We start from the raw sequence: 18,914 nt of genomic DNA, 5'->3' as shown, positions 1-18,914 counted from the left end.
ATGTTGGTACAATCCTTTTGGAGTCAACTTGATAATTCCTAAAAAATTTAAGATATGCTTTCTCTTATAACCCTCTTTGAATTCCACGTAGGAATTCAAAATCTAGTTGTCACAATGGTACTTATACAAAGATATAAATTCCGACTTTGTAAGATGAAAGCACGGAAACAAACTCGCTGCGTTTAGGCAGATGGAAAAATAAACTGCTTTATTTATGTAACTGGATACTATGTGGCAGCTCTCACATCTATATGTATACAAACAAATCAAATCTCTATGTGTCAACAAGGATAAAATCCAAAAACATCATGCTGACTGATACAAGCAAGCTCCAATAGGTATGTATCATGTGAAACCGTTTATTACATTTGAAGGACCACAAAACAATATTATTTATTTTTTATGGTTACTAACACACACACACGTACACACATATCCATGGAGTATAAATATAAAACCATGCATGGAAGAAGAGGCAAAGGATGTGTGTAGGACTTTCTGTATTTACCTATTATTTTCCTAAGGGGAGAGATGTGAGAACAAACAGGTCAAAACTTATTAATACTTGCTTAATCTCAGGGGTGGATAAATTGGAGACTGTTACATTACTTTCTGTTTGTTTGAAATGTTTCTTAATTCAACTTAATTTTTTTTTTTTTTTTAGATTTAGAAACCAAATCAGTTGAGAAGCCTCCTCCCTAAATGCAGCTGTTATTCAGCTCCTGATACTTGCTCGCCATATTTCTGCCTTGTCTGGAATTTTAAGGCAAAAAGAGGAAGGATAAACCATGGTATCTCAAACCATGAATCTCACCTTCTCTAGATATCAGAGAAGGAGTTTTCCCTCTCACTCCTCTCCCAGACCTGTTGCCTGAGGCAACAGCAGAGTGCCTCCCAGTTTCAAGTTGATGAGCTGGGCCTGGTAATAGCTATAAAACCTGGGGATGTGCTCAACAGCCAGGCCTGGAAATGAATGCCTGCAGGCAAGCAGCAGAGGGATTTTACTCAGGGCTCTTCAGAGCAAATTGTGTGGGTGGACAGTTCCACCCCGCCTGAACTCAGAATAAGGGGTGAACAGCACTACTATTTCTTTGAGAAATGCTAACATAAAATCACAGGAATTTAGAGCAAAGTATGTCCTTAACTATGCAGCACAAAGATGATAAATATGATGTCCCAAAGACTACATTTAGCTCTCACTTATACAGAGTTTGTTCCTTCTGTAAAGTTTTAATTTTTTTCCTAACATTTAGAAATTGAGAGATTTCTCATGGAAACTAGATTACCAGCTTCTTTTCTGAAAAAGCTGGATTCTGGTATTACTGAGTCTGAATTCTAGAATGTCAACAATTAGCTGGCCCTGAAGACTGCCCCCTACCGCAAAGCCTCACTCAATTAACCTCACCTACTGGCCCCATGAGGGGTTTCAACTCCCTCATTTTACAGATGAGAAGACTGAGATTCAGAGAGGTCAAGAGCCTTGCCCAGCGTCAGAGCTACCCCGTGGAGGGAGGCATGCTGGCACCGTGCCGACCAGTTATCAGTTAATTTGCTGTGATTCCATTTTTCTACACAATGAGGGTACACTTCATGATTTCTAATGACATCGTCTGTGTAACTGAGCAAAGTTTTAACAGAGACTTACTTCAAGTGCTGTTAAAAATAATATGAATGGATTAATTGTAGAATCAGCAGGAAGCCTCCAAGATTTGGCCAAACTCAAGACAGAAAAATTCTTATGTTAAAAAATAATAAGGGAATATGACAGTATAATTGAAAATTGGTATGACTAGGGGTTGAATGATTACAGAGGATCACTTTTTCAGGCTTATCTTTACCCGTGTGTAATTCTTCCCCTCTTTCTCCACCCGTCCCTAATCTCCCCTCTTCTTTGAACTCTAGAAGAATGTGCAAACCCTGCTCTGGAACTCTTCCCCAGCCCTTCCCACGACATACATACACTTCCTTTAGTTTTTTTTAGTTGTTGGATTTGTTCCTGGATTAATGCTGGTAGACATTCAATACTGACTTAGATGAGTTCTATCCATCATGCCCAGAAGTACTGAGCTACCTGGGTTGGGCATTCTTAGTCTATGCAAAGCACATTTTTGTTAGAACTACAACTACATGAAGAGATTACATGGATTATAAAATCCTTTAGAATATAATACACTAAATAGCCTAAATGTAAATTGATAGGGGAATGGCTCAATTAACTTTGGCATACTCATATCGTGCAAAACTATACAATAATGCAATAGGGCAAAAAGAAAAGAGGTAGATCTATCTCAAATACTGTCATGGGGAGACCTGTAGGATGCAAAAGGATATATACAGTATAGGTATATGGTATCGATTATGTTAAAAAATACAAACAAAAAACATATTGTTTGTGGGTCCATATATGAATACGTAAATGCATAGAAAAATGTCTGAAAAGAAACACAAAGTGGTGAGAGTGGATATATTTCTTTAGATGGGGTGGGGTAAGGTATGGAGGTGATCAAAGGGGGTTTTAGCTTCACCTGTAATGTCATAATTTAAAATTTAACTTAAATGGAAAATACTTGGATTTCTTGTGACTGAAGGTTCGAAAAACATTTTCATGTTAACACATATTTATGTGACTATTAATTTCCAATCACAATCTTAATCATGAAATTTGAAAAACATCTGATCATTCTGGGAAACGAAACTTACACTGCGTTGTCATCCCAGATTAAGTTTTCTGCGTAAAAGTCACAGAAGGCGGCTGAAAAGTTAAATTGCACTTTCACCAGTTAAAATCAAGTAAGTCAACTCTAGGAGTCATAACGGTTTTGAGGACACTGATTTATCTTCGCAAAGAATAAGAAATATACAGGCGGATCTAAATGAATCCAGGACCTCTCAAATTTTGAATAGAAATCACAGCGACAGATTGTTTAATTTATCCTAACATGAGTTCCATTTCTAAGGTGCTATTAACTTTTCAGTGATGGCATTTGCTTTTCTCAACAAAACTGATGGAACACTTGAGGGCAAGTATCGACAAGGAAGAGAAACGAGCCCCAGGGTGGTCAGAGTTCAGTGTGAGGTGACATCTAGGAAGTGGCAGGGCTGGGACTCCTGCCCTCTGTCCTCTCTGCCAGGCCATGCTGCCTGCTCTGATTCACCAGCGTGACATCGCGTGTCTGTATATCCCGTGTTCTCAAGCGCTCATCCCTGGCGATTATCTATCTTTCCACATCGCTCTATATACCTGCCTGCATATCTATCTATCTATCTATCTATCTATCTATCTATCTATCATCTGTCTACCTACCTACCTACCTACCTCCTTACCTATCTACCTCTGGAGGGCTTTCTCCATCCCTGACCCCTAGGGAGCCCTCCAAGCCTCCTCCTCGCCCCTTCCTCCAGCCCCGCGCATTCCACCTGTTCCCGTGCATCCCCGCTTGCCCCCGTCCCCACGCTGCCCCACCCCAGGTGTCTGCTTGGCTCCCGCAGTCACCGCACCCACCAGCAGAGGGTGAAGGGCAGCGCCCCCGCGGGCGGGGCCGGCCTGTCGGGGGACGCGGGGTGGGGGTCGCCTCGCCGCGCACTCACCTTGCCGGCAGTGGGCGCGGCCACCAGGAGCACCAGCTGGAGCAGAAGTAGCAGCGCCGGCGGCCTCGGCGCCGTCCCAGCGCGCATAGTGGGCGTCCGCTCGGAGCCCCGGCGTGTCCAGGGACCCGCAGGCTCTCGGGCCACCGCGTGCCCTGCGCGGCGCGGGTGGAGGGGCCCGGCTGTGAAGCTGGCCTGGCCAGCCCGCCCGGAGCGGGTTTTGTAGGGCTCAGCCTCCCCACCGAGGCTTCCAGGGAGGGAAGAAGCGGCTTAGGTCCCGCCCCCGTGCCCCCTCACCGCCGACTCACCGGGAGATGTCCCTCCGACCCAGGAAGCGTGCCAGGAGGCGAGAGAGGGCTGCGCGCCTGCGGGGCAGGTGGGCGCGGGGCCAGGGTAAGGGGGTAAGGAGGTGACGCTCCCAAGGTTCAGGGGCCTAGGCGGGGCGAGGGGCTGCGAGTCGGAGGTGGGGAATTTGCGGGGTGAGCGACGTGGAGGCGGCGGAGCACGGTGGAGGGAGTGGCCAGCGGCCCTGCTCAGATTAAGCAGGAGGCGCGCCGGCCGTCTGCACTCGCGCGGCCCCGCTCGCTCCGGCTCCCGGCCGCTGCCGTCTCGCCTCTTTCCCCTTCTCAACGCGTCTCCAATCCGGCAGCCGCCGGACCCGGCGGTGAGAGCGTGGGGAAGAGGCAGCCGAGCCGCCCGCGGAATTTGGCGCGGCGGGAAGTGCGCGCCGCGCGGGCGGGCGCAGAGGTGGCTCCCGGGGCGGCGGGCGTCCCCACGAGGTAAGGCGCCCCCGACCCAGTCTGGGCGATGGCAGTCCCAGGGCCCGGGCCACCCGCCTGGGAGCGCGGGCGGTGGAGGGAGCGTGGCATCCCAGGGTGGGGCGCGCGGGCTGGCGGGCGGGGCGGGGGAGCTGGGCTGGGGGGTCACCAGAAGAGAGCTTGTCTGCCTCCCGGCTTGTCTGCCTGGGCTTGAACTGGGCGCTGTGAGTTTTGATTAATTTGGAGGCTCGAGTTACCAGCCTGGCAGTCTGGGCACTCCGAAATGCCAAGAACAAGAGGCAGCTGAGGGTAAAGAGAAAGCCCAATCCATTCTATTTTCTGTCGCGTTGAACTGGCTTTTTCACGTTAAATCTTATCTGCGGAAATGCAGGGAAAAGCCAAGAGCCAACTTTGTCGGGGTGTCTCCCTCCTGAGAGGGCCCTTCTCGGAGGTGGCCTTGGACGCAAACGTGCAATATCTGGCTTGTTAGGGCACCGTCCTCAGAGCAGGGCTCGTGCCCTTTTCTTGTGCCACTGACCACATTGGATCTGATGAAGCATTGAGATCCTTCTTAGAATAATTCAGTTATCAGAATCAGTTTAACTTCGAATAAATTATCAAAGTATTAAAGTCATGATATAGTAACATAGGTGCATCATTATTATTGCATTAAATACCTAGATCTAACAGCAGATCTATTAAACAACTGTAATCTCAAAGTACTGATGACTGCAAAACTGAAATGTGATGTGAAAATACCAGTGGGTGCAAACTCTCAAGAACTGCTACTATTGTGGTTTGTTAGCTATTTTCATAACTGAAAGAAATGCTGAACTTCCAGGAAAGTTTAGTGAAAATAGAGATGTAACATTTGTTCCCATCTAAGTTCACAGACCACCTGAATTCCATCTCCAGGTTAAGAACCCCTGCTTTGGATCAGCTTGCTGATGTAGTCAGTCATCAAACACCCAGTGTGAAATTTGTGGTTTGGTCACTGATTGTGGAGAACCATTTGCTTGCAATTAGAATGTGTATTAGACCTATGTAGCTATGTAGGTAGGCGAAGCCCTGACAGTGAGTGAATGGAAACGCACACCCCCCGTTTTTGGTTGCAGAGTGAATATTATAAACTTCCCTCCGGTTTTTTTTTGTATATATAAATTTATTTATTTATTTTTGGCTGCGTCGGGTTTTCGTTGCTGTGCACGGGCTTTCTGTAGTTGCAGCAAGCGGGGGCTGCTCTTCATTCCAGAGCGCGGGCTTCTCATTGTGGTGGCTTTCTTGTTGCAGAGCACGGGCTCTAGAGCGCGGGCTCAGTAGTTGTGGCTCACGGGCTTAGTTGCCCCGCGGCATGTGGGATCTTCCAGGACCAGGGCTCAAACCTGTGTCCCCCTGCATTGGCAGGCGGATTCTTAACCACTGCACCACCAGGGAAGCCCCTTCCCTCTGTTTTTTATGCCAGTGATTGTCAACTCTGGCTGTGTATTAGAATCTCCTAACGAGCCTCTAAAAATCCTGAAACATCCCAAGCCAGTTACACTGGACTCCCCAGCGGTAGGACTCAGGTATCTGTATTTAAAGCTCTCTGGAGATTCCCATGTGCAACCAAATTTGAGAGCCACTGTTTTCCATGCATAGTTCAGTTAGTTGCATTGAATCAGGGACTCTTCTTAGTAGAATAATAAAAAGGACATGTATTAAACTCTTTATTAAGACCTATGAGTGCCCAGACCACAGATGTTGCTGTGTGGTATATAGTAGCTTCTCGCCATTGATAGGGAGGGTTCTTATGGAACCTTCTCCTGCCATCCTTGTTAGATAGGACATCAGGTGCTCTGTTGATAAAATAACAGTGTCCAAGAATTCTGAGGCATATGACAATCTTGCATGACCCTAAATCTGCGTTTTCCTGAAACCAAGTCATTTTGACAGAAGTTCAGACTTGGCTTTATTGATTTTAGAAAGGGGGGGCAGCAGTCAACTGCAAGTCACTTCTAACACTGCAAAAGAGCAGGAGAGAAACTTGTGATGTAACCACAGCAAGGAGGAAGCAGTGGTTAAGAGTATGGTCTCTGGAGTAGACGCTAGATTTTGAATCTTTTCCACACTTAACTAATGGGGCTTGGGGTCTTCTCTTCTATAAAGCGGGCATAATCAGGGTACCTACCTCAAAGAACTGTAGGAATCTAATTCAGTAATCCATTAGAAGTCCTTTGTCCAGGGTCTTCATAAAACAGTCACATACTGGAATCTGATTCTCCAGTTTTGTAAAGGAAGCTGATGAGAAATAGTGGCACAGGGTAGAGATGCTTTTCTCAGCTCAGCAGTAAAGAGGCAAGAGTCAAGCATACTCCACCAGCTCCCCTGAGGTCAACAGACTCCCAAGGCGTCTAGAACCTTTCTGCTTGGCATCCCTGGGAGCTGCAGGTTTGGCATCCTGGAGAGCTGGTTAGAAATGCAGAAGGAATCTCAGGCACCACCCCAGACCCACTGAATTAGAGCCTGCATTCACCAAGGTCTCCAGGTGATTCAAACGCGTGTTAAACTTTAAGAAGTGGCTTGCCTATGAGCCAGATTTAACCAAACCCATTCCTCACCTCCCCACATATATACACTCTGCTTTAGTACAATGTTGGTATGCTCACTAGGTGTTAATTAACCAGAATTTTTCATTTTTAAAAAACAGTCTTAGAGTCAAGAGAGTTTCCCAGTTGGTTCTTGAAATGTGATAAAACTAAAGGAAAGTGAGGACGGTTCTCTTTTTGTAAGTACAAGGGACACACAAATCTCTGCTTTTGATTTGGTGCCAGTTAAGGGTTTTGAACAAAGTGAAATGGTAATGGCCTTTGACAAGCCCTGTCTTATTGTTTTTGCCCCCTTTTCATAATCACAATATCATGTCTGTTTTCTGCACAGTGCTTAAATGGGTAGTGTTTGCTTCCCTACTTTTGAAGGCTGACTCCAATAGGACAGTGGACTTTTTGGTGTTCTTTAATGTTATTGAATGAATGAATGAATGAAGTTGTTTACTATTCGCTGAGTGAATGAAGCTGGATGACTTGACACATTCACTCAGGATTCATACCCAGGTCTGATTTCTTCCAAAGTTCATGATCTTTCTATAGCCTTCCCTGTGTAGGGATGTGCCTCAGCTTTTGATGTGATGTACTTTGCCAGGCTGCCTGTAGCTCCTCCTTTAATCTTTTTAAAAGGTTAAATTTAATCTTAATTAAATTTTAAATTAATCTTTTTTTTTAACTTCATCTCCCCACTTAGTCATCTCTCTTCTTTCAAGAACCTTCTCTTTTTCAACACCTCTAAAACAATTAGACTCGGGTTCTTTTACAATCTCAGAGTCATTTTCAACTCTCGCCATTACATCTCCAGATTCTTTCTCCGCTTTTGTAAGATCATGGCCCCTGTCCCAGCGCATGCACTTACCATCTGTGGATTATGGTAGCCTTCTAGCTAGTCCCCTGCAGATTCTTTCCTTTGAAATTCACCTTCTATGTTATTGTTAGAATAAAAGTTCACATTGTATCAGAAAGAAAAGGTTACTTTGGGGGCAGTTACAAACAACCCCCATATTTCAGAGGCTTAACATAACAAGATTTTCCTTCTCCATTTACACTAGGTATTCATCACAGGGTGTGGGGAGGTGAGAAAGGGGGAGGGGACTCTGCTTATCATAACTACTCAGGAACCTCCTGGAAATTCCCACTCAAGGTAGTTTTCTCTGATCTCCTCCAAAGGGGAAGAGAATGCGGCAAATCAAAAACTGCTCTAACAGCTGCCACCTGGGTGTGACACTCGATGCATCTACTTCACATCTCATTGACCAAAGTGGTCACTTCATTTTGAAAGTGATGGGGAAATAATCTACCACATGCCTGAAAGAGCGCTGGAAATATTTGATGAATGTTAGTAACGCTCATCACATACATCGTGTAACTCGCTTATTTTAAAACTTCCAGAAGCTCCTCTTTTTCTTTACAGCTTATTTCACACTTCTTAGGATAGAATAGAGTGGTCCAAAGTCAACTTTTGAAAAATCTCCTGTGTCACCCCATACTTCTCAAGTTCACTCTACAGCCTTCTTTATCTCACGCCTTTGTACTTGCCATTCCCTCCACCTTGAGGGACCTCCCTTTTCGTCTGTCTGGTGCAACCCTTGCATTTTGAGACGTAGATCAAAGGTCAAAGATCATGGTCTCTGTGAAGACCTTTGTCCAGACCTTTATTATATATCACTGAAACAGTGTCATGTATTTTACTTTTCTGCACTACAAGGCCTTTGAGGGCAGGTACAGGGATTAATTTTTTTTTAATATAGTAACTGCGGCATTTAAAAATAAATTTATTGAGGTTTAATTTATGTATCAAAATCTGTACCTAGTTAAAGTACACAATTCATGGAGTTTCATAGATGCATACACCCTGTGAAATCAATAGCATGATCCTGATACAGAGCTTTTCGATCACTCCCCGAAATTTCCTCCTGTCCCGTTTCAGTCCATCTCTCGCTCCCTGTCTATTCCCAGGCAACCACTGATCTGCTTCCTGTCACTGTAGGTTGGTTGGCATTTTCTAGAATTTCATGTAAAGGGAGTCATACAGTGTGTACCCTTTGGTGTCTGGGTTCTTTGACTCAACAGAACAATACTGAGATTGATCCACGTTATGTGTATCAGCAGTTTGTTCTGTTCTATAGCTGAGTAAAATTCCATTGTATGGACATCGCTTTTTTAAAGATCCATTTACCTCTTGGACATTTGAATTGTTTCCAGTTTGGGGCTACTAGAATACAGCTACTATGACTATTTTTGTACAAGGCTTTGTGTGGACATGTGTTTCCACTTCTCTTGAATAAATACCTAGGAGTGAAACGGCTGGACCATAGGGTAGATGTATATTTAATCATAAAAGAAAGAGTTTTCCAAAGTAGCTGTATCTTCATTCTCATCAGCAATGTATGAGAGTTCCAGTTCCTCCATGTATTTTTGGTGCCTTCTTTTGGTATTGCCAGCTTTTTAAATTTTAGCTATTCAAATGGTTACACAGTGGCAGTTAAATGTGCTTTTGATTTCTCTAATAACTAAAGATGTTGAACATCTTTTCATATACTTATTAACCATTCAGAGAACTTTTGTGAAGTGTCTGCTCAGCTCTGTTCTCCATTTAAAAAATTGGTGGTTGTTCTTACTGTTGAGTCATAATAGCTACTTATATATTCTGGATACAAGATCTTTGCCAGATGTATATATTTTGAATATCTCTCCCATTCTGTGGCTTTTCATTTCCTTATTGGTGTCTTTTGAAGAGCAAATGTTTTTACTTTGATGAAGCTCGATTTATCAACCTTTTCCTTTTGGTTTGTGCTTTTCCTGTTATCTGAGAAATCTTCACCTATGCTAATGTTGCAAAGATTTCTTCTATGTTTTCTTCTTTTATAGTATTTTTACATTTAGATCCATGATCCATTTTGAGTTAATTTGGGAGTGTGGCGTTAGGTAAGGATCTATTTTCTAACATTTTTTTCTGTATGGATATCGGGTTGTTCCAACACTATTTGTTGACTTTTTCTATTAAATTGCCTTGGCACCTTCATGGAAAATCATTTGATCATCTCTGTTTGGGCCTTTTTGTTCTATTGATTTACACATCTCTTTTTTTTTTTTACCAATACCATATTGTTCTTATTACTATAGCTTTATAGCAGACCTTGGACTCAGGTAATATAAGTCCTCCAACTTTATTGCTCTTTTTAAAAATAGCTAATGCTAGCCTAGTTCATTTGTATTTACATAAATATGTAATTTGCTTTGCTAATATTGTGTTAAGGAGTGTTGTATTTATGTTCATTAAAGATATTGGTCTGTAGTTTTCTTGTAATATCTTTGTTTGGTACCTGAGTAATACTAAGCTCATAAAATGAGTTGACCAACATTCTCTCTTCTATTTTCTGAAAGAGTGTGTGACGAATTGGTATTATTTCCATCTTAAATACTTGATAGAATTCACCAGTGAAGCCAACTGGTCCCGGAGTTTTCCTTGGGGAAGGTTTTTAACTACAAATTTAATTAATTATGAATTTAACTGTTATAGGGTTATTCAGATTTTCTGTTGCTTCTTGTGCCAGTTTTGATAATTAGCATCTTTCATGAAATGTGTTCATTTCTTATACATTGCCAAATTTATTTGTCTATATATCTGTAATGGTTTCCTCTTTGTCATTTATGACGTTGGTAATTTGTCAAGTTAATCTATTTTATTTACCTTTTCAAAAAAAACATAGAACCACTTTGGGTTTTATTGATTTCTCTCTATTGCTTGAGTATTCTCTCCTTTATTGATTTCCTCTTCTATCTTTATTATTTCCTACCTTTTACTTTAGGTTTAATTTGCTCTTCTTCTCTTAGTTTCCTAAGATCGGAACTTATAATTGATTTTAGACTTTTCTCTTTTCCTAATGTACACATTTATAGATCTAGTTTCTTTCTCTGCTCTGGGTAGGTTGTATCCCATAAGTTTTGATATGTTGTTTTCATTATCATTTAGTTCAAAATACTTGGGGTTACTTGGGGTGGATTAATTTCTAAATATTTTGAACTTTCCTATATGTTTTATTGTTGAGTTCTAATTTAATTCTCTGCAAGATTTTAGTCTTTTGAAATCTATTGAGACTTGTTTTATGTTCTATTATATAATTAGTTTATCTTGGTGAACATACCATATCTACTTGAAAAGGATATATACTCTGCGGTTGTTGGGTGTAGTGTTATATATAAATAAATTAGGGCAAGGTAGTTGATAGTGTTGTTCAGACCTTCTGTGTCTTGACTTATATTTTCTACCTTGTTCTATCAATTACCAAGAGAAGAGTTAGTCTCCAACTATGTTTGAGAATTTATTTATTTCTCCCTTTAGTTTTTTAGTTTTTGCTTCAGGTATTTTGAAATTCTGCTCTTAAGCCCGTATGTTTGTAATATTTATAGATTTCTGATATATTAACTTTTTGATCATTATTAAGTGTCACTTTCCATCTTGAGGTCTATGTTATGTGCTATTAATATAGCTCGTCCACCTTCTGAGATGGCCCTCACTCTGTCTGTGGAATGTGTTTCTCTGTAAATAAATCCACTTGTTACCTTAAAAATATATATATAACTCATCTGCTTTCCTTATGCTTACGGTTTGTGTGGTGTATCTTTTTTCAGCCTTTTGTTTTCAATCTATTTGTGTCTTTTAATTTAAATTGTGTATCTTGTAGGCAGCATATACTTGGATTTTTCTTTCTTCTATTTTAAATCCAATGCCTTGCCTTTAAATAGGAGTTTTTAGTGCATTTTCATGTAGTTGCTATAGCTGTTATTAGGTCTGCCATCTCTCCATTTACTTTTTATCTATCTCATCTGTTTTTTGTTCCTTTTCTTCTTCCTAGCATTGTTTTGTGTTAATCAAATATTTTTTAGTGTTCCATTTAAATTTTTTTTGACTTCTAGTTATATCTCTCTGCATTATTGTTAGTGGTTACTTTAGTGATTATAATATGCATCTTTAACTTTACCCAATCTTCTTAAAAGTAATATTGAATTTTTGAATTCAGTTGAATTCAAATTGAATTCAATATTCAGTAAGTTGAAAATTTGATTTACTGAATATTGAGTTCAGGTAAATCAAATTCACTTTTGTATCCATAGTGCCTAATGCCTAGCATGGCATTTGATACAAAATGGGAGACTGACGTATATTGACAGATATTTCTTGAATGAATAATAATCATAGGTGTTTTTTATGTTGTATCAAAGGTATATGGAGATGATTCCAAAAAATTTTTGTTTGGTTAATGCCAGGCTAGTTAATAGAAAATCACTTTAAATTTTAACTGTTACTACATATTTAGTGGATTTGAATTTACAAATCCTGTAATTTTCTTATGTATTTAAGATTCTATGTATTATTTTGTTTCATTCCCATATGTGTAAAGTTGTAGTTGTAAAAATTTAACATAGACCTCTTCTTATCCTTAATTTCTGAAGTTTCAAAAAATTCTCATATTCAAATTTTAGTGGGGAAGTAATCTTACTTTAATAATGGAATTCTTTATGGTTCTGTGAAACTTCCAACCACTGATTGTGTTGGCCATTCTGCCCACATGACATCCGTATCCAGTACACAGCACATTCTCTCGGCTTTGCTCAGTTATTTTCCGATGTGTAAATTTGACACTGAAACACTGACTGTGTTTTATGGTCTGTAGCAGACTATGGGATGGCATAGTTCTGAAGCCCAGGTTTGAGGGATGCCCTTGAATCTTTCATTAGGTTCCAGAGTGGCAGAAGCATTCCTAGAGGAGTCTAGCTCCAGGTTGTCCTATAGGGAAGAAGCCACTAGGAGACTCAGTCTCTAGAACCAACTCCTGCTGGAAACAAGGCAAACAGGGGTGGGCACAAGACAGAATGCAACCATGAGGAAAAGCAGGTGGTTAAGCTCTCCTTAGAAAGGGCCCTAGATTCACACGAATGCAGTGCTCCTTCCCCACCAAGACAAAGCTTTTCTCCTCTCTTGGAACCAATTGCACACCTGCCCCAGTATTTCTGTTTAACCTTAAAAGTTCATTTGAACACTTTTGTGAAATCTCTCTCTCTCTCTCTTTTTTTTTTTTTGGCTTGCATAGCTGCCTGAAATGCTTTAACTTTCCTATAATCTAGTTAGAAATGGTGCCTTTAAGATCTCCAACTGTCCTATAGGAGTTTCTAGAGTTGAAATTCCAAACATAAAGACCTTCACAGGAGAACTCTAGTTTTCTGGGATTCACAGGAAACTGAATGTCTACGTATCATAGTGCACTGTTGCATTTATAAATGTCTTTCCCTGCTACTACTATATTGAAGGCTAAAGTTGTTCTTTCCGGAGGTGAATTCCCCTGAAACTTACCCATGAATTTTCATGAATTTTGAAGCTGTGCAGTGTAGTGGTTAATAAGGGAAGCTTTAGAAATGTCTCACACTAACTGTCATTATTTATAAAAGGACCTAGTCATATTACTTACCTTATGGGGTTATTGTGAGGATTGAAGACCTGTGTTAAACCTTTAGCACAGGGCTTAGCATATAAGTTGCCTGCTGAAAATGCCGCTTATTATAATTTCTTATGGCGAGGAAGATGATGATGGTGATGGAGAAGAGGAGGAGGAGGAAGAGGAGGGGTAAGAGGAGGAGGAGGAGGGGAAGGGCGGGGAGGGGAGGCAGCAGCAGCGGTGCTGGGCACGGCAGAAGGAGCTAGCTCTCTGGTTGATTAAACCGGATCCTGACCTTTTCCTAAGTGTCCTCTCAGAGTCCAGTTAACTCTGATTCTGACTGGACTTGTCCTCCTGTATACCTTCTTCTACACTAACTGAAGAGTCTTCCCTCTCGATAACTTCTCCTGACGTTATAAAAGGTACTTTAGGAGAGACTGTCACAGCTTATTTCTCCTTCTCATTTGCCCAGATCTTCCTTCCTTCCCAGACCAAGTGTTGCCCCCCTCCTGAGGTCTGCCAGGCTTGCCCCAGTTCCCAGTTTTCTAACCCTTCTCTAATTTATTGGGAGCTCGTTTTGCCTGCGTGGCAAATTAGGAAGGGAGGAAATAAACATTTATCGAGCTGCTGCCACATGCCAGAGACTGTGCTAGGCACGGATGGTGACTCTTGTAATTCTCTCAAGCATTAATTTTACATACTGAGAAACCAAGAGCTCAGGGTGGGTACAGACTTGCTCAGGGTTATACTGGTAAGTGATCAAGATCTGAACACAAGTCTTCGTAACTCTACAGTCCTGCTTTCAATCCCTCACCACGAGACCACAAGGTACCAGGAGAAGAAGGCAGTGGGTCTCTAGGGAGGAGGGAAGAAGTCATCAAAAGCAAATGCCAGCCTTTCAGTACGTTGGTTGGGGGTGGGCACTTCCCAGTGGAATCAAGGACTGTTACTGCCAGAGCTTACCCAGAGGCAGCTTTCAGAGGTCTGAAAGGTCTAGGGAATCCAGAGTCGCTCCAATCCTGCCCTGCAGGTAAAATCACAGACCAAGAATAACCTGGGAGAGTAGTGCTTTTGACAAGAGACATCTAGCATTCTGAGTTAAGAATGTCATTCTTAACTTGGAGGTAAAGGGAACATCTGGTTTTGAAAATCAGTTGTGTATTTGTGGAACCTATATCACCTCCACGTGTTTCCCACGTGGTGACATTATGAAGATTGTTGTCAAATGTTCTGTTGGTTTTGGGAGGAGACCTCATGGAGAAAAATGATAATAAAAGCCTATATTGGCAGAATGGTAGATTAGTTGAGATATGGTCCATTTGGCCCTGGACTAGCAAAGTCAACTCCAAGGTCAACTGAGGCCTGTGCAGCGCTCTCAAACAATTCAGCTGAACCTAGAGGGAAGGCAAGGCGGGGGCAAGCTTGGCCGGAATCCAGCAACATTCTGGATTGGAACTCACGTTGGGACTTAGAGATATTCTCAAGAATTTCCTTGAGTAGTTCTCAAGTTTCTCCCGGTTCCTCCTCAGGGAACATGATGCTCCAGCCACATTCCAGTACTCCATGGACCACACAGATTCGTGACTTGCTTTAAAAACCTTGTGATGTTTGACGGGATTGACTGTTTTCGCTAAAAAGCTGAAATCAACCTGAAGGCTTTGAAAGTCTGCAGGTCGAGTCAACCCAAAGATACGGGGTTTTAGAAAGTAACCAACTTGGATGTTGGGAAAAGGTCAGGTGATCTCTTAACAGGGAAAGCGTAAGCCTCAAAGTAGATATCCAGCCACCAGGCATGCCATTCTTTTTCTGGGAGCGTTTTTCTAACCCCTGAGGCCCCTTGCTTATATCTTTACAAAAACTAAGCCTTTAGGAATTCTATTTTGGAAAGATAAAGGTATATAAAAATAGGTGTTCAGACGTCCAAAAAATTTAGCCTTGGAAAGAGAGTCTTCAGATAGCTCAGTGTCAGAAAGTCAAAGGGAAGACCGTGTAGTCATTGAGTTAATAAGAAATGATTTCCCTGAAAGAACAGATATTGTTAAAAAGAGCTCAGAGACTTAATGTTACTTGGGAAAAGAAAAGACATTATATTTCTGCTACCTTTTGTGACTGGAAGATTCCACTCCTCAGTCTCCTGTTTATCTGGTCCTCCAATCTTGGCCATTGCCCCCCGCCCATCCCCCAATTGATGAGAACTCCAGCACGGTGTATTACTTTTTTCTTTTTTTAATTTTTATTTATTTATTTATTTATTTTTGGCTGTGTTGGGTCTTCGTTTCTGTGCGAGGGCTTTCTCTAGTTGCGGCGAGCGGGGGCCACTCTTCATCGTAGTGCGCGGGCCTCACTGTCGCGGCCTCTCTTGTTGAGGAGCACAAGCTCCAGACGCGCAGGCTCAGTAGTTGTGGCTCACCGGCTTAGTTGCTCCGCGGCATGTGGGATCTTCCCAGACCGGGGCTCGAACCCGTGTCCCCTGCATTGGCAGGCAGATTCTCAACCACTGCGCCACCAGGGAAGCCCAAGCACGGTATATTTCTATTCAAGATTGGGTTACAGAGAAAACAAATTCCCTATGGTAAGAGAATGATTTGGAAGATCTCAGATCCTGTTCCCAGACCTAGCCTTTGGAAAACTTTGGGCACAGACTTCTAAGGCGTCCCAGGGGAATTGGAGTCCAGGAATTTTCATAAAGTAGTGAAGAAAAAAAAATAATCCCAGGGAGGTGGAGGAAGAGAACACAATGATATCTGCTGGATATGCATGCTAGAAATTACTGATATAAATACACTGCTGGGCAAGAGCCTATGGACTTGGTCAGTGAGGGAGATGGAGGTCAAAGGCCCAGGGCACGGGCGTTCAGCTTCCCTGTTGGGGGTGGGTGGCTTCAAATGAGCTCCCTAAGGTATGTCGCAGCCTTGGGAGCGGCTGTGATGAGGACAGTGGTTTTCATCGGACTCAGCTGCTCAGGTCAATTCGCTCAAGAAAAGGGAACTGACTGCAAGACTGCGTCGGGAATTGGGGGGGCTCTCGGGAAGGAGCTGGTTTTTTCATCCTCTCATGAGACCATCTGTCTTCCTCTTTTTGCGTTTTCCTCTCTTGGAAACAGCTTTTTCTGATTACTTAGCTTATCTGTTTCCTCTAAACTCAGGCTTGCACTTGGCCTTGACTTGTCCCAGTTTTCTAACGCCTGGCTGTACTTCAGGATGTACTGGGTGCATCCTTCCTCCCTCATCTCCCTTTCTTCTCTCAGTGTCCTAGTTTCAGAGGACTGGTTCAGATGTTTTTGTGCCATCCTCTGGCCCAGAGCTCTGTGTTACCAAGCCAAGCTCTGGGTTGGGTCAAGCTTTGGTTATTCCCCAACTTTCCATGTGCCTGGGGAGATGGAATCAGGTGATGAAAACCTGGTCATCCCCCCAATTAGGAGCCAAAGGTGGGAACTCAGGGGGCTCTGATACAGTACTCCATAGCACTCAACACTCCCTTCTTGAGAATAACAGTTGGCAGAATAAAGCATACCCTTTGAAAGGTACAGAAGTTTCGGAAAAGTTTCCAAGGTAGGCATTCTCCCAAAGCTGTTGTTTGCAAATGTTTTAGTGGCATTGCATTTGGGTTGTTTAGGCTTTTTTTTTTTTTTTTTTTTTGATAGACTCCAATTAGAAACATACTGTCTTGGCCACTCCTATGTGATGACAGCCTTTTATTTATGAGAAGATAGGTTAGAGGGTTGCTGTTCTGAGTGATGGGGTGTTTTTATTTGGTGTCATCAAAAGCACGGTTGAGACCAAAGGTTTTTTGCTCTTAACACAGGCAGTTGCAACAAAGGAAATCCTTGTAGACTGTTGTGGGTACCATGTGTGACAGCCTTTTGGGAACTGTAGAGTGCTGTACACACCGCTGTTCACGGTGTCCAGCTGACAACCAGATGGGCCTTTACTTAGCTGTGACCTAGGAGCTGCACCCTAGGCTGGAGAACAGTCCTAAAGTCTCTGCGACTCCTCTGTAGCTTTGTTTTCAGGCTAGACAGATGCGTGGGGTGAGCAAGTAGTCATGTTAGGCTTGCTCTAGGTAAAACGGTGAACAAGGCAGTGGTTTTCCTTTTTGCAGCTCGTCTAGTGCAGAGAGCCCCAAACTGAGGTATGTGTACCCTTGGGAGACCAAAAGATTCTTAGAAGTTATGCAAGCAGCTTGGACAAGTAATTAAAGGAATTAATTTCTCAACTGTTACAGATATTCTTTCTTAGGATAGTTCTATCTGAAAATGGGCCTTTGGTCTAGGTTCTCACCACCCCTTTCACAACTGTCCTTCTACTTTTCAAAAGAAAGGCATACATCCACCCCATTCCTCTGCCCCATCCATCCCAAGTGTTACCAGCCTGCTTTGTCCAGACTGTTTGTGGGGCCGGATGAAGGGTTTTCAGAACAGAAGGCATTTACCTTCTGGGCTACACATCCCTTGGGCCAGTTGGTTTCCCACTTTCTGTTTTCATCACGATTGAAGGAAGACTCTATCAACTGGTGGATCTTTCAAAATGATTCTTGATGATAAATTCTATATTGCTTTTCATATACAACTCAAGAGAAGTTCTCAGAATTGAGTGACATTTGTGTTACAAATTCCTTCCATTCACAACTTCTGAACTTTGTGAATAAGTTTTATTAGGCTTTACAGCTTTAAAAATTAAAATGGAAGTAACATTGTTGCTGAAATTGTCTCATTCCAGTAAGAAGTATTATTACTCTAGGGCTAAATAAACTAATTGAGAAACAAAAAAGCCCACTTCATTCGTTGCCAATGACATTTCCAATATAATTTCACTTTTAATGTTTAGTAATTGTTTATAAAGATTTAAATTTATTTATGTTTTTGATGAATCATATACTACTAATAATCATAACAATAAGTCAATCCAGGAGAAAAATCTTTTTTAAGATTCAGAGATTTGTGATCATAAGAAATTTTAAAAATATCGAATTTATATATATTTTTGTTGCAGAGAAGTGTGGGGTGATCAATATGATTTTCAAGTATAAAATTATATTGCACAAGGATATATGTGGGGGAGTGGAATGTCAATACAAAATCATGAAGAAAAATAATGTTAAAAACCGTGTGCATGTATTTTATACTGATGATGGTGAAAATCAGGTTGCCTGGCATTGCGATGTATTGGCTACAACTAACATAGTGCTGCCACAGTTTTATTTTATGGGTAACCATTTACAATGTTCCAAGTTCTACTCCTTGTAATAAAAAGAATAAAGGTTTTATATGTTAACTTTAAAAAAGGAATAGAGGGTTCAAATAGGTTTTTCAAAATTCTAATGGAAGTTTGAGAGCAGAAAAGTCTGAAGGCTGGGGTGTCAGTTGGGAGAAGGGACATATGTTGGAGTCCAGAAATCCAGATTCTGCCATTTATTAGCTCCACAACTTTGTACAACTAATTAAACTGATCCAGTGTCCTTTTTTTTTTTTTTTTCGGTTGTGCTGCAGGGCTTGTAGGATTTTAGTTCCCTGACCAGGGATTGAACCCTGGCCCATGGCATTCTTAACCACT

The 18,914-nt window shown here is 42.0% G+C and overlaps 2 protein-coding genes across 2 annotated transcripts in view; one reads left to right on the top strand and one right to left on the bottom strand.

Moving 5' to 3' along the window:
• Positions 1-3,968, bottom strand: part of COL4A3 (collagen type IV alpha 3 chain) — a 133,385-nt gene extending 129,417 nt beyond the window's left edge. Inside the window, exons 1-2 of the mRNA XM_059928835.1 lie at positions 3,894-3,968; positions 3,589-3,740 (exon numbers count right to left, since the gene is read on the bottom strand). Coding sequence (XP_059784818.1) covers positions 3,589-3,675 — 87 coding nt within the window. The 5' untranslated portion in view covers positions 3,676-3,740; positions 3,894-3,968. The remainder of the gene's footprint in view (positions 1-3,588; positions 3,741-3,893) is intronic.
• Positions 3,969-4,069: 101 nt separating this feature from the next.
• Positions 4,070-18,914, top strand: part of COL4A4 (collagen type IV alpha 4 chain) — a 135,706-nt gene continuing 120,861 nt past the window's right edge. The window contains exon 1 of the mRNA XM_059928837.1: positions 4,070-4,364. The gene's annotated coding sequence lies outside the window, so the exon portion shown is untranslated. The remainder of the gene's footprint in view (positions 4,365-18,914) is intronic.

The sequence above is a fragment of the Balaenoptera ricei genome, chromosome 7 (assembly GCF_028023285.1).
Source record: "Balaenoptera ricei isolate mBalRic1 chromosome 7, mBalRic1.hap2, whole genome shotgun sequence".
Taxonomy (NCBI): Eukaryota; Metazoa; Chordata; class Mammalia; order Artiodactyla; family Balaenopteridae; genus Balaenoptera; species Balaenoptera ricei.
The sequence above is the reverse complement of the archived record's forward strand: the minus strand, read 5'-3'. Positions and strand labels throughout refer to the sequence as shown.